General features: G+C 42.6%; 1 protein-coding gene across 3 annotated transcripts in view; it reads left to right on the forward strand.

The window, feature by feature from the left end:
• LOC140479591 (A disintegrin and metalloproteinase with thrombospondin motifs 12-like) overlaps nt 1-26690 on the forward strand; it is a 569904-nt gene that overhangs the window by 120541 nt on the left and 422673 nt on the right. Inside the window, exon 1 of one of the 3 annotated variants that reach the window (XM_072573430.1) lies at nt 6594-6687. The exons of the other annotated variants lie outside the window; for them this stretch is intronic. Within the exon in view, the coding sequence (XP_072429531.1) occupies nt 6675-6687 (13 nt within the window). The 5' untranslated portion in view covers nt 6594-6674. Of the gene's footprint in view, nt 1-6593; nt 6688-26690 lie in introns of those variants that run through there. 3 annotated transcript variants of the gene reach the window in all.

The following is a 26690-nucleotide window of genomic DNA, read 5'->3' on the forward strand; positions in this document are numbered from 1 at the left end:
GACTATTCTAAAACTTATGGAATTGTGATCACTATTCCCAAAGTAATCCCCTACTGAAACTTCAGCCACCTGGCCGGGCTCATTCCTCAGCACCAGATCCAATATGGCCCCTTTCCGAGTTGGACCATTTACATACTGCTCTGGAAAACCCTCCTGGATGCTCCTTACAAATTCTGCTTCATCTAGACCTCTCACACTAAGTGAATCCCAGTCAGTGTTGGGAAAATTAAAATCTCCCATCACCACCACCCTATTGCTCCTACATCTTTCCATAAGCTGTTTATATATTTGCACCTCTATTTCATGCTCGCTGTTGGGGGTCCTGTCGTACAGCCCCAACACTGTTACCCCACCCTTCCTTTTTCTGAGCTTTGTCCATTTTGCCTCACTACTTGAGTCTTCTATAGTGCCCTCCTTCAGCACAGCTGTGATATTTTCTTTGACCAGTAATGCAATTTCTCCACCCCCCCTTTACCTCCTACTCTATCCCACCTGAAGCATCGATGTCCTGAGATGGTTAGCTGCCAATCATGCCCTCCCCTCAACCAAGTCTCAGTAATAGCTCAGTAATTGTTATGTCTGAATTCCAAGGGTTAAATTATGTAATAAAGTTGTTATAATATACAAACTGGGATTATATGCCCTGAAATGTGGAAGATAAAAGGTGATGAGAGTAAAGAGTTTAGATACAAAAAGGAAGCAAGTTAGGGTAATTAGAGAGAAGCTGTTTTCCACATACAAAGTGCGCTGATTCATCCTTTTCTAGATCCAAAATGGATGATCGCATAACTGCCTATCATGAAATTCATGTGCCAAGTTTGCCCATTTACTTGTCTCTTTGTAATCACTTCTTTCTGTATATTTTATAAGATTATAGCAAACTTAGATGTGCATTCTATCCATCATTTAAATCCCTGATAAGAACAGTGAATATCGGGATTAGTGGTGCTGGAAGAGCACAGCAGTTCAGGCAGCATCCAAGGAGCAGCGAAATCGACGTTTTGGGCAAAAGCCCTTCATCAGGAATAATGAAGGGCTTTTGCCCGAAATGTCAATTTCACTGCTCCTTGGATGCTCCTTGGATGCTGCCTGAACTGCTGTGCTCTTCCAGCACCACTAATCCAGAATCTGGTTTCCAGCATCTACAGTCATTGTTTTTACCACCAAGAACAGTGAATAGTTGAGAGCCCTAAAATGGATTTCAGTGTAGTTGGACGATTAGAGTATTAATTCTAATCTCCATCTCCATTCTATGTTTTATTTATTTCTGATCATCTTTATTTCAGCTGTTATATGTCATCATTATGTAAGGCCAGACTCAAGCATTGGTCAAGCTAAAATATGTTTTTCAATTAACTCATAGTAGCTTTTATCTGCAAAGATTTAGAAAACAGAGGGACCAGTTGAAGGGACTCCTCTTTTAGTGATTTGCACTCCTGTTTGCTGCTCTGTACTCGGAGTGACCCCTGACCCAGGAAAATGGCTTATGGTCAGAAGCTCTGCACCAACTGGCCTGGCCTCCATCCTGCTAGCTTTTCAAATCACACACTTGTGTGTCATACTTTAACAATGCCTCTCCCAGCAATCATGTTTTTAGCTTCTTCCTGTTGTCTAACTTATTTTCTGAAGTGTTTTTTGTCTTATTGCTGATAAAATAAAGGCAGAAAAAAAATTACAATTAAAAAAAAATACGACTAAGGGAAATAACCACCCATATGGTCATTCTGCCTAAATCTTCCTATGCTGAGCTCAAAATATGACAATAAAACCCTCTATATAAAACATTTTAGGTATAATACTGTGTCCTAGATTAATTGCATGTGGTATCCAGGGCTATATTGATAGCAGCACAGAGAACAACAGGAAGAGGGTTGTGCTGAGTGTGTATAAACCAGGCAGCAGACAATTCTGCCCTGTGCCTCTATTTTTGTATAATAGATTTTCAAAATGTATGTCCCATGTTTATGGGGTTAGCTTTATTATCGTCATAACAAAAGAGTGATTTTCATATGGACAGAGATGAATGCTGATTAGTTTTCTTTTTGAAGTTATAATTGGAAACAATTTTGCTTTGCATTAATTACACAGGTGTGTTATTTAAAGGGCAGTTTTCCCTTGATAGATTTAATGCTGGAGAATCTCTGATCTCTATTGTCAAGCTGGGGCCATAAGCTGCAACACTGATTAAACCTGATATTGTCCCACAATTCCATTTTGTTCAAAGTAATAATGTGAACTATGAAAAGCTGTTGGGGGACCCTTAAAGGGCTGATTGACAGGCAAATTGTCTGTGAGTGCTCATTAAAAAGACTGCATACCATTTTGGAGGCTTCTGCTTGACCATATACCTTCCCCTAACAGCAGCCAGCTAATTGGGTATAAAGTAGTTGCAGAATATTTTAAAGGTTTATCATAGCTTACTGTCAATTCCTGCTGGGAATTGAAAGAGTTTTGAAACACAATAGGAAATCTTCTCGGGCATTTTCTCAAGGCTTCACTCTCAATATTTATTCTGAAGATTTTCTGAGGACCTCATCTCTGAGGAACGAGTGCTGTGGAAACATACCTTCATGGATCCCTTGTAGGAGACAAAAGAATGAAGTAAATCATTGCTCCCAGCAGATTTACTGGGGGACGGGCCATCAGACCCAAAACGTTAACTTTGAATTCTCTTCACAGATGCTACGAGACCTACTGAGCTTTTAGAGCAGCTTTTGTTCTTGTTTCTGATTTACAGATCCACAGTTCTTTTTTTTAAATTGGGGACTCTGCTTGGTCTACAGAATGAATGAGAGAAATATATGAGGTCAGGTAGAGCAGCACTCGATACTGGAAGAAAAAGGCCTGCGTGGGTAAAGAGAACCTTTCTTTCTCTGACCCTTTTCTAGCAGAATCTCAAAGGCTGCATCCAAGCATCTATAAAGCCTCACAGTCATCCCTGAGCCATCTTATTACCAATCTGTCAGTCAGCCAACCAACCTACTCCTCCTCCCAAACTCGAAAGATGTGATTGCAGGCTTTATATACAGCTTCGGGATAAATGAGGGGAGTGTATATAACTACTATATTTTAGATGTGAAGGAGATGGCTAATGTGGAGTCTTAACTGAAATGGTGATTTAATTCCTATGCAGTGCAAGAAACCACATTGATAAGGAGGCTGAATGGTTGCCTGGAGCTTTATTGCACAACTGAATGTCAGAGGAAATGCCAGATAGTCCTCATTAAACACCTCATGGTGCTTTGATGGATAACTTCAACTTACTAAGTTCCTTCTTTATTGGGGTAAGGAATTGAAAACTGACGTAAGGCTAGTAAAGTTGAATCAGCCACTGCAGCAGAGTGAGTGACTGGAAGGCAAGCTGAGCCCATTGCTTCATTCAGTACAGGTCATCCATCCTTCTCTGGAGCTTCTCCACCATCTAAAAGCCTGACCATCCGCATTCCCAATCTCTGAACCATCCTGGGACTTGGATTGCGTGTGAGCCAGAGAACTCCACACCTTTAGTGGAAGTAGGGTGCAACTGACACATATACCTGAGCCCAGGGAACTTGCTCCATATCAACAGTGGAGTTCTGATTGTGTCTATGAGCTTTGTCTAACACTCAGATGATAGTAGTCAACATTAGTATCAAAATTTTAAAAAAAATTTCAAACAGGTACAACACTCATTTCATGCCATTAGCTAATAATGAGCTCTCTCCCAACGTATTAATACTTTCCTTTTAAAACGACAGTGTTTTGTTATAACAGATTGTTGACAGAAAGTGCAAAAGCTTCTGTTACTTTAACATGGCATCGCAGTATTTATGTTGCTGCATATGGGAATGATTCAGATGGCAAGTTTACCATTTAAGACTGTGGTGCTAGCAAGGTTTGTGAAGGTTTGTAGCTCAGGTTGAGGTTTAGGGTGTAGGTTTACTCCCTGAGCTGTAGATTTGATATCCAGACGTTTCACTACCTGGCTAGGTAACATCATCAATGGCGACCTCCAAGTGAAGCGAAGCTGTTGTCTCCTGCTTTCTATTTATATCTTTCTCCTGCGGTTTGTGGTGATGTCATTTCCTGTTTGTTTTCTGAGGGGTTGATAGATGGCATCTAGATCTATGCGTTTGTTTATGGCGTTGTGGTTGGAGTGCCAGGCCTCTAGGAATTCTCTGGCATGTCTTTGCTTAGCCTGTCCCAGGATAGATGTGTTGCTAGCTGTGATATGGAAGTCTCTGGATGTGGACCATCTCTCGTCATGAAGGGTGGCTCATGGATCGTTGGCCAAAGCAAATGAATACCACATCCAGGTATTTAGCACCAATGCCTGAGGTTTTATAGCTGACTGTGCTTATCCCCACAGTTGTCGGGTAGAAGTTGTTGGAGGCTGGCCATTATCCCACTGAAGATGCAAAGTTCAGCAGAGTACTGCGCTACTGTGCGGCTTATTGAATAATTTATCAGGAAGCTCTCCTTCTGAAAAGATGGTAGAAGCAGGGTTCTTGAATATTTTTAAGGCAGAGATGGATAGATTCTTGTTAAGCAAGGCAGAGAAAGTTTATCAGGATTAGGCGAAAACATGGATTTGAGGTTGCAATCACCCATGACCTTACTGAATGGTACAAATGGCCGAAGGGCCTTTTCCTGCTCCAATTTCATATGTTTGGATAGAAGTTTGGTGAAGCTGACCATATAAATGGGCCAATGAGACAAATGGAAAGGTTTCTGACTGGAGAATAGGCATCACTGATAGTGAGTGTAGTTACTGAGGTGAGGTATGAGAGATATTTGGGTGAGCCTAAGAGTTTTTGTCTGTTTCTCAAAGTGCATTATTCAGTTTAACCAGCAATTAACCAAAAACATAATGGTCCTTACTATTTTTGCAGCTTGTTATAGTTAAGGATATCAGAGTCTGTAAAGTGATCTAATTAGTATGTTATAATTAACATTCCATTTTGTCCAGTGGAACAGCAGACAGTAGATTCATTTATAGGGGTTAAATATATTCATACAATAAATTGTATCACCTTCAGTATTTGACAGTATGCACAATTAAAACAGATTGCACAGAAAATATGAAACAGTTAATCCCAGTAATATTTTTTCTTTACTACAGTTCTTTTAAAAATGTGCCATTAACATTAACTGAAGTGGCTTACTGAAGTTTAAAAACATCTGACTAGCTCCTTTGGGGAAAAAAAACTCCTTTAAGGAATGAGAATGAGTGTTCTGACATGTTACTGTTCATACTGTTGCCTGCAAAATGAATCATTGCTTGCCTGATGCTTAATCTCCAATGATTTCATCCCCTCTGATGAATGATGATTAAAAGTGGTTTTTGAAAAGAAAGTTGGCATCCTTCAAAACCAATGAAGAAAAACATGAGGTCCATCTAAAAGTCTGCGGGTGGATGTGTGCAGTTAGCACCTGTTCCATTTATGGTGCTGAGTAAATTGAAGTGCTCTGCAATATATTAGGATTTCCAGTGCTGTGGCATTTACTTTTTACACTGCAGGGCAAAGTTCCACCCTTTATGGTAATGCTGCAATTTTGACAAGTTTCCTTGCTGCATAACTTCCTTGTCTACTGGAAAAGACTGTGTAGACCAGCACTGTAAGGAGATCAGCCCTGGAGTGGATTTTTTGCATTTCAATTCTATAATCGATCTCTGCAGAATGTTAGGCATCTGATTCTTGACTTGTCTGTCGGGAACACAGAAACAAAACTAGGCCACAAATACACAGAATGCTGGACAAACTTAACAGGTCTGGCAGCGTGTGTGCAGATGCAAACAATCAGCATTTCAAGACTGGTGTGACATCAGAACCCTGAAGAATTCATACCAGACACGAAATGTTAACCCTGTTTCCATCTTCACAAATGCTTTTCAGACCTCCAGCACTCTCTGTGTTTGTTTCAAATTCCTAGCATCCAGTGTACAGGCCATTCAGCCCCTCCACTCAACTCTCCCACTTTAGCTTCATATACTCTTATTAACCTTACTTAACAAGTATTGCAACGGCACTTATCCAAAAATCCACACCAACGTTCCCTCTAAGCTGTGCAGCCACCTCTCTGAGTGTCCACGTGCTCCCATTGATGTCCTGACACATTGATTTTTAGTTTCAGACGTTGTTGCTGCACACAGCTCGCAGAGGTCCGCACAGAAGGAAACTAAATTAGGGAAAACTTAGACCCACATCTTCCTGAGGAAGAGAATTCCAGATTGATAGTTCCCTTTGTGTGAAAACATACCCTCTAGTTATTTTTCTAAACGTCCCAACTCTTATTTTATCTTCTACATTCTATATAAAAGAAGTATTGAGTTTCTATCTACCCTGTCAAATTATTTTAATACCTTTATCAGATCACCCTCAATTCTTTATGATCAAAAGATTCTCTTTTTTTCTGTGAAAGCAAAATACTTAATATATCTTGCAGTGATGGGAGCACTGTAATATGAAAGTGCGATCATTGGATCGCTAGTTTTCTTAACTGCGACTGTAATAGAATGGAATTCTGTAAAGTCTCAGAGTCAGCGGAGGCAGTTAATGACTGATAGGTACAGATGGAGAGTTAATATATAGGGGATGGGGGAGGTGTATTGAATAAGGTTTACTGCAAGGAGTAAAATGTGCTGAGTGGAGAATTTGTTGAAGGAGAGAGGAGGTGTTCCTGTACCCTTTTACATGAAATTAATCGGTAAGAAACTTTCACCAGGGATTTCTTTAAGTTGCTGTAATTAAGGAAAGTGTTCTTTTTAGAAAAATGGCTATACTTGGATTTAACTGAGAAAAATCAGGAATAAGGCTGAGAAGTGTGTGTCAGTTATAGAGGTGACCATGCCGTGGTTTAAAGGCCTGGGGACAGATAGGAAATATGTGACTGTCTGAGGGAAAAAGGCAGGTAGTGTAGGAATCTGCTGGGATATTGCTCACAAAGAAGTTTCCCACTTTGGAAGCTGGTGGGGCACTGTCTTATCCAAGGAGTGCAGTCAGAGCCGTGTCTCTGGCACCACAAATGGCCTGACCCCACTAGGGGAGGAAGAAGGAAGGATGAGGAGTGTTGATGGAGAATTCATGAGTTAGACAAATAGACAGGTCTTTCTGTGGTGTCAGTGTGACTCCAGGATGGTATGTTGCCTTCCTGGTGCCAGGAAAAAGTGAGGCCTGCAGATGCTGGAGATCAGAGCTGAAAATGTGTTGCTGGAAAAGGTGAGGGTGCGAAGGTGAGGGTGAAAGGCCAGAGTGGGGGTGGGGGTGGAGAGGTCAGGAAGAAGATTGCAGGTTAGGAAGGTGGTGCTGAGTTTGAAGGTTGGGACTGAGATAAGATGGGGGGAGGGGAAATGAGGAAACTGGAGAAATCTCAGTTCATCCCTTGCGGTTGGAGGGTTCCTAGGCGGAAAATGAGGCGCTCTTCCTCCAGCCGTCGTGTTGCTATGGTCTGGCGATGGAGGAGTCCGAGGACCTGCATGTCCTTGGTGGAGTGGGAGGGGGAGTTGAAGTGTTGAGCCACGGGGTGGTTGGCACCACCACCCACCTTTTCCTCCGCTACATCGATGATTGTATCGACGCTGCCTCGTGCTCCCACGAGGAGGTTGAACAGTTCATCCACTTTACTAACACCTTCCATCCCGACCTCAAATTTACCATGGACCGTCTCAGACTCCTCCCTCCCCTTCCTAGACCTCTCCATTTCTATCTCAGGCGACCGAATCAACACGGACATTTACTATAAACCGACCGACTCCCACAGCTACCTAGACTACACCTCCTCCCACCCTGCCCCCTGTAAAACCGCCATCCCACATTCCCAATTCCTTCGTCTCCGCCGCATCTGCTCCCAGGAGGACCGGTTCCAATACCGAACAACCCAGATGGCCTCCTTCGTCAAAAACCGCAAACTCCCCCCAGACGTGGTCGACGATGCTCTCCACCGCAGCTCCTCCGTTTCCCGCTCCTCCACCCTTGAGCCCTGCCCCTCCAATCACCACCAGGACAGAACCCCACTGGTCCTCACCTACCACCCCACCAACCTCCATATACATTGTATCATCTGTCGTCATTTCCACCACCTCCAAACGGACCCCACCACCAGGGATATATTTCCCTCCCCTCCCCTATCAGCGTTCTGAAAAGACCACTCCCTCCATGACTCCCTCGTCAGGTCCACACCCCCCCACCAACCCAACGTCCACTCCTGGCACCTTCCCCTGCAACCGCAAGCAATGCAAAACTTGCTGCCCCTTACGTCCCTCCAAGGCCCCAAGGGATCCTTCCATATCCGCCACAAATTCACCTGCACCTCCACACACATCATTTACTGCATCCGCTGCACCCGATGTGGCCTCCTCTATATTGGGGAGACAGGCCGCCTACTTGCTGAACGTTTCAGAGAACACTTCTGGGACACCCGGACCAACCAACCCAACCATCCCATGGCTCAACACTTCAACTCCCCTTCCCACTCCACCAAGGACATGTAGGTCCTTGGACTCCTCCATCACCAGACCATAGCAACACGACGGCTGGAGGAAGAGCACCTCATCTTCCGCCTAGGAACCCTCCAACCACAAGGGATGAACTCAGATTTCTCCAGTTTCCTCGTTTCCCCTCCCCCCACCTTGTCTCAGTCCCAACCCTTGAACTCAGCACCACCTTCCTAACCTGCAATCTTCTTCCTGACCTCTCCGCCCCCACCCTCACTCCGGCCTATCACTCTCACCTTAGCACCCTCACCTTAACCTCCTTCCACCTATCGCATTTCCAACGCCCCTCCCCCAAGTCCCTCCTCCCTTCCTTTTATCTTAGCCTGCTTGGCACACTTTTCACATTCCTGAAGAAGGGCTCATGCCCGAAACGTCGATTCTCCTGCTCCTTGGATTCTGCCTGACCTGCTGCCCTTTTCCAGCAACACATTTTCAGCTTCCTGGTGCCAGGGTCAAGGATGTCACAGTGACTGCAGGTCATTCTTCCAGGAGTGGGTGAACAGTGGGTAGAGGTCACGGTCCATATTAGCATCAATGACTTGGTAGGAAGAGGGATGTGGTCCAGTTTGGGAGCTAGGTAGAAAATAAGAAAGCAGTACCTCAAAAGTAGTAATTTCTGGATTACTCCCAATGCCACGTGCAAACACAAGTAAATACAGAAATAGAAGAATAAGACAGAAGTACAGGTGGCAGGAAAGATGGTGTAGGAGGGAGGGCTTTAGATTCCTGGGAATGGCTGTAGGGAAAATGACACCCGGCTTTAAACTACATTGGGAGGGTTGTGGGAATCAAGAAAGAATGTTACAGAAGAATTTCAGCGTTCACAAAATACTCAGAGAGACAGAGAGCACTAGCATAAAGAAGGGCAAGATAACAGGTGAAGTCAGAGGAAGGGAGAAAGTAATGAAAGCGTGAATCATGCTTCACTGCGTGTTTGTTAATAATGAAATCTAGCTAGTAAGATTTGGTAATCTCAGGCTGAATGATAGAAATATGTTGCAGTGTTAATGCAGACCAAGCTCAAGGAAGGGCTGGACTGGTATTGAATATTCCCAGGTACAAGGTGTTCAGAACGAAATAGAAAAGGAGGACCAGAGGGCGGGTAATACTAAAAGCCAACAAGAACCTTACATTTTTTTATTATTCATTTATTCGCATGGTGTGGGTTGCTGGCAAGGCCTCCATTTATTGCCCATCCCTAATTATCCAGAGGGCAGTCAAGAGTAAGCCACATTGCTGTGGGTCTGTGTTGTCGGCCAGACCAGATAAGGATGGCAGTTTCCTTCCCTAAAGGACTTTGTGAACCAGATGGGATTTTCCTGATAGTCGGTAAAGGTCACTGTTAGACACTTAATTCCAGATTTTTGTTGAATTCAAATTTCAGCATTGCTAGAAAAAAAGAACATAAGATCATAAGACCATAAGAAGGAGTGGAAGTAAGGCCATTTGGCCCATCGAGTCCATTCTGCCATTCAATCATGGCTGATGGGCATTTCAACTCCACTTACCTGCACTCTCCCCATATCCCTTAATTCCTTGCAAAATTAAGAATTTATCAATCTCTGCCTTGAAGAGATTAAGGTGGACAAATCCCCAGGACCGGATGGGATCTATCCCAGGTTGCTGAGGGAAATGAGAGAGGAAATAGCTAGGGCCCTGATAGATATCTTTGTGGCATCCTTAAATACAGGTGAGGTGCCGGAGGACTGGAGGGTTGCTCATGTTGTTCCCCTGTACAAGAAGGATAGTAGGGATATTCCAGGTAATTACAGACCAGTGAGCCTGATGTCAGTGGTGGGAATGTTGCTGGAGAAGGTACTGATGGATAGGATCTACTTATATTTAGAAAAGAATGGGCTTATCAGTGATAAGAAACATGTTTTTTTTATGGGGTAGATCATGCCTTACCAACTTAATGGAGTTCTTCGAGGAAGTGAACAAGTTGAAGGAAGAGCTGTTGATGTCATATACATGGACTTTAGTAAGGCATTTGATAAGGTTCCCCATGGTAGACTAATGGAGAAAGTAAAGTCACATGGTGTGCAGGGTGTTCTAGCTAGGTGGATAAAGAACTGGTTGAGCAACAGGAGACAGAGAGTAGAAGTTGAAGGAAGTTTCTCGAAATGGAGAAAGGTGACCAGTGGTGTTCCACAGGGGTCAGTATTAGGGCCACTGTTGTTTGTAATATACATAAGTGATCTGGAAGAGGGCACTGTTGGTATGATCAGCACGTTTGCAGATGACACGAAGATTGGTGGAGTAGCAGAAAGCATAAGAGACTGTCAGAGAATACAGGAGAATTTAAATAGACTGGAGAGTTGGGCGGAAAAGTGGCAGATGGATTTCAATCCAGGCAAATATGAGATGATGCATTTAGGCAAGACTAATTCTAGAGTAAATTATACAACAAACGGAAGACCCTTGGGAAAAGTTGATATGCAGAGAGATCTGGGAGTGCAGGTCCATTGTACCCTGATGTTTGCTGCACAGGTGGATAGAGTGGTCAAGAAGGTATATGGTATGTTTGTCTTCATTGGACGGGATATTGAGTATAAGAGCTGGCAGGTTATGTTAAAATTGTACAAGACATTGGTTTGGCCGCATTTAGAATACTGTGTACAGTTCTGGTCGCCACATTACCGAAAGGATATGGATGCTTTGGAGAGGGTGCAGAGGAGGTTTACGAGGATGTTGCCTGGTATGGAAGGTGCTAGCTATGAAGAGAGGTTGAGTAGGTTAGGTTTATTTTCATTAGAAAAGAGGAGATTGAGGGGGTACCTGATTGAGGTTTACAAAATCATGAAGGGTATAGACAGGGTAGATAGAGGCAAGCTTTTTCCCAGGGTGAGGGATTCAAAAAGGAGAGGTCACGCTTTCAAGGCAAGAGGTGGATCTTTTAAGGGGGATACACGCGGCAAGTACTTTACACAGAGGGGGGTGGGTGTTTGGAACGCGTTGTGCAGAAGTGGTAGATTCATTGAAGATGCGTGAGTAAGTGGAGACCAGAGGGATACAGGTGCTTAGGAATTGGGCGACAGGTTTAGACAGTACATTTGGATCGGCTCAGACTAGGAGAGCTGAAGGGCCTGTTCCTGGGCTGTAAATTTTCTTTGTTCTTTCCTTTGTTCCTATCTTTGTTCTAAGACATTTAATATCCTGGCCTCCACTGTGCTCCGTGGCAGTGAATTCCACAGGGTAAAAACAATGACTGCAGATGCTGGAAACCAGATTCTAGATTAGAGTGGTGCTGGAAAAGATGCATCTCTCCACCCTTCAGGCTCTCTGCCTGTATTCCTGATGAAGGGCTTTTGCCCGAAATGTCGATTTTGCTGCTCCTCGGATGCTGCCTGAACTGCTGTGCTTTTCCAGCACCACTCTAATCAATGAATTCCAAGGGCACACCATTCTCTGGCTAAAAAAATCTTTCCTCATTTCCATTCTAAATTGACACCCCTCTAATTCTAAGGCTGTGCCCAAGGGTCCTAATATCCCGCCTGGCGGAAACAATTTCCCAGCGTCCACCCTTTCTAAGCTTCTATTAGATCTCCCTTTAAACTTCTAAACTCTAATCAATACAATCTTAGCATCCTCAGCCGTTCATCGTATGTTAGGCTTACCATTCCAGGGATCATCCATGTGAATCTCCACATGCCAGTGCCAGTGTGTCCTTCCTGAGGTATGGGACCCAAAACTGGACGCAGTATTTTAAATGGGGCCTAACCAGAGCTTTGCAAAGTCTCAGTAGCACACCACTGCTCTTGAGATAAATGGCATCATTACATTTGCTTTCTTAACCACGGACTCAACCTGCAAGTCAACCTTTAGAGAATCCTGGACTAGCACTCTCAGATCCCTTTGTACTTTGGCTTTATGAATTTTCTCACCATTTAGAAAATAGTCCATGCTTGTGTTCTTTTTTCCAAAGTGCAAGACCTCGCATTTGCTCACATTGAATTTCATCAGTCATTTCTTGGACCACTCTCCTAATCTGTCTAAATCTTTCTGTACTTTCCTCACCTCCTCAGTACACCTAACTTTGTATCATCGATGAACTTTGCCAGAATGCTACCAGTCCCTTCGTCCAGATCATTAATATATAAAGTGAACAGGTACGACCCCAACACTGAACCCTGCAGGACACCACTTGTCACTAGCTGCCATTCTGAAGAAGAACCTTTTATCCCAACTCTCTGCCTTCTGTTAGATAGCCAATCCTCAATCCATGACAAGAGCTCCCTCGAACACCATGGGCCCTCACCTTACTTAGCAGCCTCCCGTGAGGCATGTTAAAGGACAGAATCAATTTGGTTCAAGCAAAGGAGCAGAAAGATGTGCAGTTACATTGCTCAGTATAGGCTCTACACCACCAACTAGTGGGAAGGTTATACAGCAACATATCTGTGCCTTGACAACCAATTAATGTATTCTTATGCATTGTTCGCATTGAAATTTAGAATTCTTGCATCCATAGCATGTACCTTTTCTCAGCATAAATAAATATACTGAACAGGTAACTAACTGAACTTAAGTAAAGGTACTTTCAACTTAACTAACAGAAATGAAAGACATAGAGTCATAGAGATGTACAACATGGAAACAGACCCTTTGGTCCAACTCGACAATGCCGACTAAATATCCTAACCTAATCTAGTCCCATTTGCCCATTTCCCTCTCAATGCTCCCTATTCATATACCCATCCAGATGCCTTTTAAATGTTGTAGTTGTACCAGCCTCCGCCACTTCCTCTGGCAGCTCATTCCAGACATCTTACAATTTTGTTCACTACGCATTGCATTGTGGAAGGTATTTGGCTTTTTAAGTTATTCCCAAGTTGTTTCCAGTGCTTACTTTGCATGTCATTGCCAGGTTGGAACTTTCAGGGTCCTTTAATAGTCAATCCAATCAGCCTGAGTCTGCCAGGCTGACCTCGAGTCCCACCTTGGTGCTTTACTGTTCCTGAAATTTCCAAAAATCCCAACAGTACTGCCTGCTTTCATAGGTACATTGTTTCTTCCTCTCTATATCACTGTACCTAGCTCCAAAAAACAGCTTTCCATTTATATGCCAGGGAGTGTAAGTTGATGCTTCATATTTAATAGGTTTTGATTTGGGTTTCTTTCTCCATGAAATCCAGATCATATGGCCCTCTCCACTAGCAAACATTTAGTATGACGGCCATCTCCCCTATCCATACTATTATGCTTCATCTTATGTTGAATGGGGCATTTTAAAACTTGTAAAGTCTCATTCTCACATCACTTCACGTCCACCCCCTGATCTTTGTCATAATTATACGTTCAATGACACTTCTGGGTACCACAAACTACAATATTGTAAATATCTTAACAAATAATATAGTGCCTACAGTCCAGGTCACATTTTCCACTTCTGTCTTTCTCACAATTAAACATTCAGTCTTGGCAGCATAAGGTTAAATCATAGCAGCAATTAAAATTTAAAGTTATAGAATCTCAATTCTCTGGGAAACCAGAGTTTATTTTATTACTGGTCAATTTGCTTCCTTTTAATTTGTGCAAAAGATCTCTATTTTCATTTTGCATATTCTGCCACAACCTTATTTAAAAGATTGTACGATGGTCTACAAACCTCAGTGCATTTGAGATGTTTCACTAAGTTGTGTTCATGGAAGCCATACTTCAGTAAAGAAAGATAAAACCAACTTCATGTTCTGCTGCAGACTTACTTGCAACTTTTTCTTGTATGAGGACTGTGTTGTTGGTCTATATTTTTCTGGAATGGTTTCATTTTCAGTTGTAGCTGGGGACTTCACTGACATGGAGCAATTTCTTATGTATTCCTTCCATCAAGTGGTGACCTTTTCAACGTTATTGTAACTCATCTAAGTTAGAATTTATGCTTAGGAAAGACGTTGGAGGTGATTTGAAAATTTAACAACTTTCCAAAACTTTCAAGGTGTTGAGAAAAAACTTTTATTTCATTTTTTTTACAAAAGGTTCAAGATGTAGCAAAAACAAAGTTGACTTGATGTGAGAGAGGGTTTTGAATTGCATGATATTTTCCCTTTGTTCTCAATTGTGCAAAATAATATTTCTTTCCTTGCTGATGCTCCAGCTTCCAGTTCTTTGGTAGATTTACCCTCTGATACATCAACAGAGGCCTGATCACTTAAATGACTGTCTCCCTGGGACAGGTCAATGACAGGCCATATCTGAAAACAAACCTCCAGATCCACAAAAAAATCTAGCTCAGTGTTTAATTTCCAAATGTTGATGCTGTGTTTTCTTGAGACATTCAGCAGTTCCTGAGTTTGTTACTCTGGGAGGTGTTTTTGATGTTTACTGTTGATAGGCTTGTGATGTATCTCTGTAAATTGTAATCTGATCTCCTTCACATGCAAGTCAGTATTTCTTTGCAGCTGGTGTGAATGTGAGTGACAATCCCTCAGGGACTATATCGTGGTGGTGATGTTACTGGAGCACATTAATGATTTTGGACATATGAGTTCCAATTCTGCCATCTGAGGAAGTTGAGTTCAATTGATATATCTCGAATTAAAAAGCTAGTATGGGTGACAGTGACTGGCTGTGAAATTCCAATCCGCAGCACTGCTGGTGGTGATGTAATGGACACTGGAGTCCCTCTGTGTGAATGCAGAATGTCCTTAGCTGCTTCTGGGACAGCCCATGGAGCTCCCCATATGGGAATGTTTTTGCAGGGTCATCCCTTATGCATGCTAGAAACCTCTGAACTGGTGTTGGCACCATAGCAAACTTGCAGTCAAGGTAATTTAGTTGGAATTCTGGAATTGTCTCCAGAATTACTGTGTTTGAAAGTGTTGTCGTGAGTTGTTACATTTGGCAATGAGTGTCGCTGATTTGGTGATCTGTTCACACATAGACTGTAAGCGATATCAGAGTTGCAGTTGAAGTAACTTGCTGTCTGCAACAGGACAGAAAGGCTGGAGCAAAGAGTGGGGAATATTTACCCAATGATGTCCAAAGAAATGCAGTTTAGGTGGATTGGTAATGCTAAATTGCCAGTAGTGTCCAGGAATGTGCAGGCTAGGTGAATTATCCATGGTAAATGCAGGTTGGAGGGAAGGAGTGGGGGATTTGGGTCAGTGGTGGAAGGTCTTTGGAGGGTCAGTGCAGACTCAATGGGTCCAATGACCTCCATATGCACTGCAGGGATTCTATGGCATCAGAGAACTTGTTCTATTACAATGCTCTCTGTCATACTGAGCTGGATTATTCCAGGTTCCTGGAATGTGAGAGGAAGCTGTAGATGGTCAATGCAGTGTGTGAATCCCCACCAGTGTTCTCCTGAATGCTGCCTGATCAGAGTCCCCAGTAAAAGGACCTGTCTATGACCTCCACCTGGAGTAGCCAGCGCACTGACATTTCCCTCCTCCTGGCCTGGCTACAGCACAATCATGCCTGATGACTCACCAATTGTAGATTGCAACTGTAAACATATCTCGAAGATACGTAGAATGTCAATACCTAATCTGGGGACTGGGAGTGTCAGATCAAGTGATGGGGCTACTATGTGCTATACTGCTGCTCTTTCTACCCCATCTGGCTCCGCTGTGGCAGAGAAGTGCCAGTTCTTTGGTGTCTTTAAAAGAAGTAATCAGAAAAGGGTTGCTTTTTAAAATTAATTTGTGGGGTGTGGGTATCACTGGCTGACCAGCATTTATTGCCTGTCCCTAGTTGCCCTTGAGGAGGAGGTGGTGAGCTGCCTTCTGAATGGCTGCAGTCCACCTGCTGAGCGTTGGCCCACAATGCTATTAAGGAGACAATTCCAGGATTTTGATTCAGTGACAGTGAAGGAATGGCGATATATTTCTAAGTCAACATAGAAAGTGGCTTGGAGGGGTTCTAGAAGGTGATGTGGTTAAGATCAGAAAAGTGGGATTGAAAGCCAACTTGGTCATTATACTGAAGGACACACAAGGTAGGAACAATCTCAATACTATCAGCTATGCCAGATATCTGGGCCTGGTCACAGCTGGTTATTGATTTGGAAAACTATATCCTTCACAGACATACTTGTTATTTGCCAGTTATACCTTTCTACTTTCTACTGTGGGCTACCTTGTCCTGTAAGACAGATGTTTGTAAGAGAGCTTGAGTAGGAGACAGCAGCTCTGAGTGCCTGAATCATTGTGCAGCTGCTGCATGTACCAAGAGTCAGAACAACTAGCAGCAGCTCCGAGCACTGTACGTTACTTCCCTTTGAGAGAGAGAGAGAGGGAGATGGAGAGAGAGACGGGTTGGGGATGGGGGCACGAGAGAGAGAGAGAGAGAGAGAGACAGGGGTGGTGAGAGAGAGAGAGAGAGAGAGAGCTTTTAACGTGTGCAGGCTGGCTGCAGCACAGTCTGTCAGTGAATGCTGCTTTTTTCCTGCTGTCTGCATATGCAATAAGCAATGTGCGATCTACTACAACAATGCTGCAATCAAAAACAAATCTATGTGTATCCTACCTCCATGCCTTATGGTGTATACAGGCTGAATATTGCTAAGTGCATGCTCACAAAATGATGGGGACCAAGTTTTATTCCCAAATTGCTGCTGGATTATATTAAAATCCCACCTAGTTCATCAATGTCTTTCAGGAAAGAAAATTTATTGTCCTTGACTGGTCTTGCCTCGATTCAAGATCCATGGCCGAGACAATGACTCATACTGGCTCTGTGAAATGATCTAGGACACCACTCATTGAAGGGAATTTGGGGACAAGCAATAACTGCTGAACTCCCCAGTACACCCACATCCTGCTGAGGAATGATAACAAAAGAACAACTCCGTTTAGACATTAAAAGAATCTTGGAAAATTGACAAAAATTGATTAAGCAAACCTAAAATTAGTTTAATAACTACTGCACTGTGTTACTATTGATAGTAAGAAATATAATTGAGGACCATAACTTCAAATGCTTAAATTGTGCTGCAATTCACCTTCACTTCGTCTCTAACAATAAGCTTTCAATTAATTTAATGGCCCTTGTCAGTTTCACAATTTGATACACTTGATCAAAGATGAACACAGTGAGACAACATTTGAGCTAACCTTGTATAATTAAAATGATGGAAATTATGTTAGACCTGACTCAAGAGTGTGTGAAAAAAAATCACCATTATCTCAGCTAAACCTTGAGGCTTGAAATTATCACATTAATTTTATTGTGAAGAGAAAAATTCTTTTGGTCAGCCATTACAGTGGTTATGATTGTTATGTGGAATATTTTGGGAGTTCAGCCAGATTTCTGCTTTTAGAATTCCCAAATGATGCTGCTCCTCAATAGAAAGCATAGTTGTTGTTTAACAAACTTTCAAAACTGTTTTGAAAGATTTACCCTGCAGTATGCTAGTTGGTCATTGTGTGATTTCTTTATATTCGCGAGACAACAGAAGCAATTTTGTTTGTCCTGCATTTTCAAACCCGAACTTGTAAATATGATTCGACTTCAACGTTATGTACAGAAAAGTCTGACTTTATGCAGCTGTTGTACATTTTAAAGCATTTCAAACATGAACTCTGTATGGTCTCATGCTCATTGTCAGCTGTGAGCCTGAGCTGAATAGACTGGAATGGAAGTGTGTTTCATCATGTTTTTGACAGAAAAATTACATCTGGGTTCCATCATCTGAAAGAGTGCAGGAGGCTGTGGTTCTTGTTTAATTTAATAATAAAATGTACTCCATTCCAGAATATAATTTTACCCATGACAACAGTGATAATTGTTATGACTGAGATGGAAGGAGACATTGCCTTTCTATACTCCATGGGTCACAATGTAAATTCTATTGTTTAATTAGTTTCTGATATGGTCACTTGTTGGCGTTTTTTCCCAAAGCAGACATTTTAAAAAATCCACCAATCAGGTTTTTTTTAATAAATCAACACAAAGTGATTCATTTATTCTAAAATAGAGCCTATTCAATGAAGATGTAGAATTAGTTAATATATGCAATTTATAAAATGAAAACAGAAATATAAATATAATCCTTATAATTCCTTAAAAATTGCCTGAAAATGCATAGACAAACACACGCTTCAAATAAAAAGAGAAAATGTTCCGCAGAAATTCAGTTTGGGAAACAAACTACTTATGGCTAATGATTCTTAGCTTTCAAAAACAACAATGATTATTGGATGGCTGTCATTGTGAGCTTTTGGTGCCACCAAAGGCTTCTTGACTCTTTGCAAATGCAGTATCTCTGGAACATACAGTATTGAGGATTCTTTCAGCTGCAGTTTGTGAGGACATGCAGGTTTCATACTGCTTTCACAACAAGGGTTTTTCTTTTGAAAAATAAGATAGGTGAACTGGGAAGCTTCCTTCTTTCAGCAAGCTTCATTTCAACTGAAAATCCAAAGCCATTTGTTCAATTAGAACAGCCATATAACCCAGCCAGAAAAACAGTCAGGTGTTTTCCCTGAAGTGAGTTCAAGCAACCCAACATCAGCAAATTATCTGCAACCATGTCACACCCCAAAAAAGCCTTGTCAAAAAAAAGAATTCCTAATTGTCTTTTCATTGTCCTTCTGGGAAAAAAAAAATCCAGGTATCCGCAGAATCCATAACAATGAAACCGTCATAACACATTAGGCCTATTCAGAAAAATCATTTTATATTTAAGCACTTGGTCCTACTTGGTTCTGCGTCAAATCACTCAGAGGTGACGTCTGGAGACTGAGTTCAATCAGACCAAATGCGAAAAGTCAGAAATTTGGTAAATGAAAGAATTAATTTAATGAGGAAGGAGGTCATAGAACATAGAACAATACAGAACAGAACAGGCCATTCGGCCCTCGATGTTGCGCCGAAAGGTGAACGATTCTCAGCTTGTCCCCCTACACTATCCCAAAATCATCCATGTGCTTATCCAAGGATTGTTTAAATCTCCCTAATGTGGCTGAGTTGACTACATTGGCAGGTAGGGCATTCCATGCCCTTACCACTCTCTGAGTAAAGAACCTGCCTCTGATGTCTGTCTTAAATCTATCACCCCTCAATTTGTAGTTATGCCCCCTCATACCAACTGATGTCATAATCCTCAGAAAAAGACTTTCACTGTGTACCCTATCTAATCCTCTGACCATCTTGTATGTCTCTATAAAATCCCCTCTTAGCCTTCTCCTTTCCAATGAGAACAGACCCCAGTCTCTCAGCCTTTCCTAAGACCTTCCCTCCAGACCAGGTAACATCCAGGTAAATCTCCTCTGCATCTTTTCTAATGCTTCCACATCCTTCCCGAAATATGGTGACCAGAACTGTACACAATATTCCAAGTGTGGCAGCAATCGCGTTTTGTATAGTTGCAGCATGATGTTGCGGCTCTGGAATTCAATCCCTCTACGAATGAACCTAACACACCGTATGCCTTCATAACAGCACTATCCACCTGGGTGGCAACTTTCAGGGATCTATGTAGATGGACTCCAAGATCCCTCTGCACATCCACACTAACAGGAATCTTTCCATTGACCCAGTGCTCTGTCTTCCTGTTATTCTTAAGCATTTTGCAAAAGGAAAAAGGTCCAAGGGAGGAACCTGATGACAGCAAGACCTTCAAGATTAAGCCTGAAGGCAATAATTAGGTGAGAAGGTACTTAGAGTCATAGAGTCACAGAAATGTACAGCATGGAAACAGACCCTTCAGTCTAACTCGCCCATGCCAACCAGATATCTCAGTGCAACTTAGACCCATTTGTCAACACTTTACTCTAAACTCTTCCTATTCATATATACATCCTGATGCCTTTTAAATGCTGTAATTGTACCAGCCTTCACCACTTCCTCTGGCAGCTCATTCGATACATGCACCAACTTCTGTGTGAAAAAGTTGCCCCTTAGGTGCCTTTTATATTTTTCCCCCTTCACCCTAAACTTACGCCCTCTAGTTCTGGACTCCCCCATTCCAGCGAAAAGACAGTGTCTATTTATTTTATCAATGCTCCGCATGATTTTATAAACCTGAATAAGGTCACCCCTCAGCCTCTGATGCTCCAGGAAAAACAGCCCCAGCCTATTCATCCTCTCCCTACAAATCCTCTAACCCTGGCAACATCCTTGTTAATCTTTACTGAACCCTTTCAAGTTTCACAACATTCTTCTGATAGGAAGGAGACCAGAATTGCATGCAATATTCCAAAAGAGGCCGAGCCAATGTCCTGTACAGCCACAATATGATCTCCCAGGTCCTATACACAATACTCTGACCAATAAAGAAAAGCATACGAAACACTATCTTCACTATTCTGTCTACCTGCGACTTTACTTACAAGGAGCTATGAACCTACACTCCAAGGTCTCTTTGTTCAGCAACCCTCCCCAGGACCTTGCCATTGGGTGTATACATCTTGCTCTGATTTGCTTTTCCAACACCTTGCATTTATCTAAATTAAACTCCATCTGCCACTTCTCAGCCCATTGGCCCATCTGGTCAAGATCCTGTTATACTCTGAGGTAACCTTCTTTGCTATCTAGTGCACCTCCAATTTTGGTGTCATCTACAAAATTAATAACTATACCTCCTATGTTCACATCCAAATCATTTATACAAATGATGAAAAGCAGTGGACCCAGCAGTGATCCTTGTGGCACACCACTGGTCACAGGCCTCCAGTCTGAAAAGCAACCCTCCACCACCACCCTCTGTCTTCTACCTTTGAGGCAGTTCTGTATACAACTGGTTGGTTCTCCCTGTATTCCATGAGATCTAACCTTGCTAACCAGTCTCCCATGAGAAACCTTGTTGAACGCCTTACAAGTCTACCACTCTACCTTCATTAACCCTCTTTGTTACTTCTTCAAAAAATTCAATCAAGTTCATAAGACATGATTTCCCACGCACAAAGCCATGCTGATGATCCCAAATCAATCCTTTTCTATCCAAATACATGAGATTGGTGAGTTTCACTTTCTCCCAGTACCCAGTTTACAAGTGGATAATATAGGAATTACAGTAAAGTGAAATAACTAATTAAACAGGATAGTAATTATTATTAATTGATAGTCCAAAGTTGAAACCTGATTAGTTAAATAAAAACAAAATAATGGTGGCAAGGCAAGCAACATGTTGTAGCAGTAGCATGTGCGAGCTGATAGATTCCACTCTGATCCATTGCCCTCATCTCCTTTAAGTTTCTGCAGCTTGAGGCACTTTAGCTCAGAACTGATGAGCTGGTATCTTGAGTTCTACTACAACGCATCAGGAGGGGGTATATTACATGGACATTGTGTTTTAAGAGATATTCAAGTCCCTTAGGCTAGTGTCTTCTGATTCATTCTGTTGATGGCAACAGAAAGGTGCAACTGGAAGAGAAACGGGTGTTGAGAATGCAGAAGATGGCAGTGGAGGTGCCTCAGCCCTTGCAATTATCCAACAGGTTAAATGTTCTTGCAGGTTGTGTGAATAAAACAGAGGCAGTAAGAAAGATGAGCAAATTGACCATAGCATCATGTCACAGGGGGGCATTCAATTTGGGGGGGCAGGGGAAGTAAAACTATTGTAAATGTAACATGGCATTGTACAGTTAAGTGAATAGATATTGCTCAAGTGACCAGTAATAGGTCTTAAAAGCTGTCCATTAAAAGTTGCCTGTCCATTGTCATGATGAAGGATATCTTCTCAGGGGTGGGTGGGGAGGGTGCAGGTGGAACTAAGAACGAGATGTAGCTATGTGCCGACAAGCAGTTGAGGCTAAATTAAAAAGCAAAACTGCAGAGGTAGTCATTTCTGAAATATTGCCAAAACTACAGGCAAATTGGCACAGGGTAAATAAGACTGGAAAAGTGGATGCGTGGTTCAGAGTTTGGTGTGGGAGCAGTGGGTGATGCAACACTGGCACTAGAGGGCAGAACGGAACAGTACAGTTGGGAAAGCCTTCATATGAACTGCGCTGGACCCAATATATTGGTGAATTGTAGAGAGGGCATTATTTAAAAAGCATGTGGAAGGGAAGACAAATAGGAAAGGTTTAGAGGGATATGGGCCAAATGCTGGCAACACGGACTAAATCAGTTAAGGGTATTCAGTCAGCATGGATGAGTTGGACCATAGGGTCTGTTTCTGTGCTATATGACTCTATGACTGTCAGTAAATAGTGGGGTGGAAGGTTCATGTGAGGAGAAATTTTGAAAGTTTAAGACAAAAACCAAGGTAATAGTGCAAGATAGCAGTGGGGTATGGATTGCCAGAGTATGACAGGAAGGGACAAAACATACAGTTGCACTTTAAGAATGCAGAGCTGGGCTGAAAGATGCAGAGCAGGTCTGAGAAGTGGCAGATGGAGTTTAACCTGGATAAATGCAAAGTGATTCATTTTGGAAGGCTGAATTTGAATGCTGGATACAAGGTTAAATGCAGGATTCTTGACAGTGGGGAGGAACAGTGGGATCTTGTAAGCCCACGTATGTAGTTCCCTCAAAGTTGCCACACAAATGGATAGGGTTGTTAAGAAGGCATATGGTGTTTTGGCTTTCATTAACAGGGGGATTGAGTTTAAGAGCCATGAGATTTTACTGCAGCTGTATAAAACCCTGGTTAGACCACACTTGGAATATTGTCTCCAATTCTGGTTGCTTCATTATGGGAAGAATGTAGATGCTTTAGACTGGGTACCGAGGAGATTTACTAGGATACTGCCTGGATTGGAGGGCTTGTCTTATGAAGAGAGGCTGAGTGAGTGAGGGCTTTTCACAACTGGAGAGAAGAAGGAATAGAGGTGACTTGATAGAGATGTACAAGGTAATGAGAGTCTTTACAAGGTGTACAAGGGAATGATAGAGTAGATGGCCAAAGGCTTCTCCCCAGAGCACAAATGGCTGTCACAAAGAGTCATAATTTAAAGGTAATTGGAGAAAGGTATAGGGGAGATGTCAGAGGTAGGTTCTTTATGCAGAGAGTGGTGGGTGCATGGAATGCACTGCCAGCACCGGTAGTGGAGTCAGAGGCATTAGGGACATTTAAGCGACTGCTGGATAAGCACATGATCAGCAGTAAAATGAGGGGTGTGTAGGTTAGTTTGATTTTAGATGAAGATAAATATGCAGAAAACATTGTGGGCCGAAGAGCCTGTACTGTGGGATGGAAAACGTCTTGACTAATCCTCGTTTTAAATGGTCAACTTCTGATTTTTGAATCACTAGTTCTAACTTCTCTCAAAGTGAATATTGTCTCCGCATCTACCCTGCCAAATCGCTTCAGGATTTTATACATTTCAAGTCACCACTTCATGTCCTAAACTCCAGCAGATACAAGCCTAGCCTACCCAATCTTTCCTCTAAGACAACCTCAGAATTCCGGGTAGTAGGTCAGTGAATGTTCTTTGGACTGCCTGAACTGCATTTACTTCCTTCCTTAAATATGCTGACCAGTATGGTGCACCATACTTCAGATGTGGTGTAACCAGTACCCAGTATAAATAAAGCATAGCTGAAAATGTGTTGCTGGAAAAGCGCAGCAGGTCAGGCAGCATCCAAGGAACAGGAGAATCGACGTTTCAGGCATAAGCCCTTCTTCAGGAAGGGCTTCTTCGGGCTTATGCCTGAAACGTCGATTCTCCTGTTTCTTGGATGCTGCCTGACCTGCTGCGCTTTTCCAGCAACACATTTTCAGCTCTGATCTCCAGCATCTGCAGTCCTCACTTTCTCCATAAATAAAGCATAACCTCACTAGTTTTATGTTTAGTGTCCTTCATGATAAGTAGCAACATTTTAATAGCTTTTCCAATTACTTGCAATACATGCATATTAACCTTTTTCAATTATTGCATGAGAATACCCTATACATTTTGGGTATCGCTCACCATTGAGACAACATGTTTCTTTTCCATTATCCCTGCTAAAATGGACAATTTTACTTTTTCCATTTGCCTACCTATCTGCGTGACATCACCAAATACCTTCGATCAATATTACAATGCCATTTATATAAATTGTCTGCAATCAAGGTCCCAGCATCAATCCCTGCAGGACAACATTCACAACATCATATCAACTTGAACAAGACCCAATTATAACTACTTCATGTTTCCTTTTAGCTAGCCAATCTTTTATCCATACCCAAATGCACCTCGTACAGTTTTATTTTATTTTTCATAATGATCTTAGATGTGGTACCTTATCAATTGCATTCTGAAAATCTAAAAACAGTACATCCATGGGCTTCCCTTTATTTAATAGAACATAGAACATAGAAGAATACAGCGCAGTACAGGCCCTTCGGCCCTCGATGTTGCGCCGATCAAAGCCCACCTAACCTACACTAACCCACTATCCTCCATATACCTATCCAATGCCCGCTTAAATACCCATAAAGAGGGAGAGTCCACTACTGCTACTGGCAGGGCATTCCATGAACTTACGACTCGCTGAGTGAAGAACCTACCCCTAACATCAGTCCTATATCTACCCCCCCTTAATTTAAAGCTATGCCCCCTTGTAATAGCTGACTCCATACGTGGAAAAAGGTTCTTACTGTCAACCCTATCTAACCCCCTAATCATCTTGTACACCTCTATCAAGTCACCCCTAAACCTTCTTTTCTCCAACGTATTACTTTCTTAAAGAACTCCATTAGATTGATCAAACTTGATTTCACTTTCACAAAACTATGTTGACTTCTCTGATCACCTTGCCACAAGGATTGGTGCTGGGTCCTCTACTTTTTGTCATTTACATAAATGATTTGGATGCAAGCATAAGAGGTACAGTTAGTAAGTTTGCAGATGACACCAAAATTGGAGGTGTAATGGACAGCGAAGAGGGTTACCTCAGATTAGAACAGGATCTGGACCAGATGGGCCAATGGGCTGAGAAGTGGCAGATGGAGTTTAATTCAGATAAATGCAAGGTGCTGCATATTGAGAAAGCAAATCTTAGCAGGACTTATACACTTAATGGTAAGATCCTAGGGAGTGTTGTTGAACAGAGAGACCTTGGAGTGCAGGTTCATAGCTCCTTGAAAGTGGAGTTGCAGGTAGATAGGATAATGAAGAAGGCATTTGATTTGCTTTCCTTTATTGGTCTGAGTTTTGAGTACAGGAGTTGGGAGGTCATGTTACGGCTATACAGGACATTGGTTAGGCCACTGTTGGAATATTGTGTGCAATTCTGGTTTCCTTCCTATTGGAAAGATGTTGTGAAACTTGAAAGGGTTCAGAAAAGATTTACAAGGATGTTGCCAGGGTTGGAGGATTTGAGCTACAGGAAGAGGCTGAACAGCCTGGGGCTGTTTTCCCTGGAGCTGAGGTGTGACCTTATCGAGGTTTACAAAATTATGAGGGGCATGGATAGGATAAATAGGCAAAGTCTCTTCCCTGGGGTAGGGGAGTCTAGAACTAGAGAGCATAGGTTTAGAGTGAGAGGGAATAGATATTAAAGAGACCTAAGGGGCAACTTTTCCACGCAGAGGATGGTACATGTATGGAATGAGCTGCCAGAGGAAGTGGTGAAGGCTGGTGCAATTGCAACATTTAAGACGCATTTGGATGGGTATATGAATAGGAAGGGTTTGAAGGGATATGGGCTGGGTGTGGCAGGTGGGACTCGATTATGCTGGGATATCTGATCGGCATGGATGGGTTGGACTGAAGGGTCTGTTTCCATGCATCTCTATGACGAGCCTGTCATATGAGGAATGGCTGAGGACTCTGGGTCTGTACTCAATAGAGTTTAGATGGATGAGGAGTATCTGACTGAAACATACAGGATACCGAGAGGCCGGATAGAGTGGATGTGGAGGAGATGTTTCCAACACTAGGATTCAGGGGAACAACCTCAGGCTGAAGTGATGATCCTTTAGAACTGAGATGTGGAGGAATTACTTCAGCCAGAGATTATTTTCAGTGTCGAAACAGGCCCTTCAGCCCAACAAGTCCACACCGACGCTCCAAAGAGCAACCCACCCAGACCCATTCCCATTCCCCTACATTTACCCCTTCACCTAACACTACGGGCGATTTAGCATGGCCAATTCACCTAACCTGCACATTTTTGGACTGTGGGAGCAAACCCACGCAGACACAGGGAGAATGTGCAAACTCCACACAGACAGCTGCCTGAGGCAGGAATTGGACCCAGGCCTCTGGCTCTGTGAGGCAGCAGTACTAACCACTGTGCCACCGTGCCTGCCCACTAAGAGTGGAACATATTGCCGCACAGGATTGTGGAGGCTGGTTATTGAGCGTATTTAAGACAGCGATAAGTAGATTCTTGATTA

This window comes from Chiloscyllium punctatum, chromosome 1, assembly GCF_047496795.1.
Source record: "Chiloscyllium punctatum isolate Juve2018m chromosome 1, sChiPun1.3, whole genome shotgun sequence".
Classification (NCBI taxonomy): Eukaryota; Metazoa; Chordata; class Chondrichthyes; order Orectolobiformes; family Hemiscylliidae; genus Chiloscyllium; species Chiloscyllium punctatum.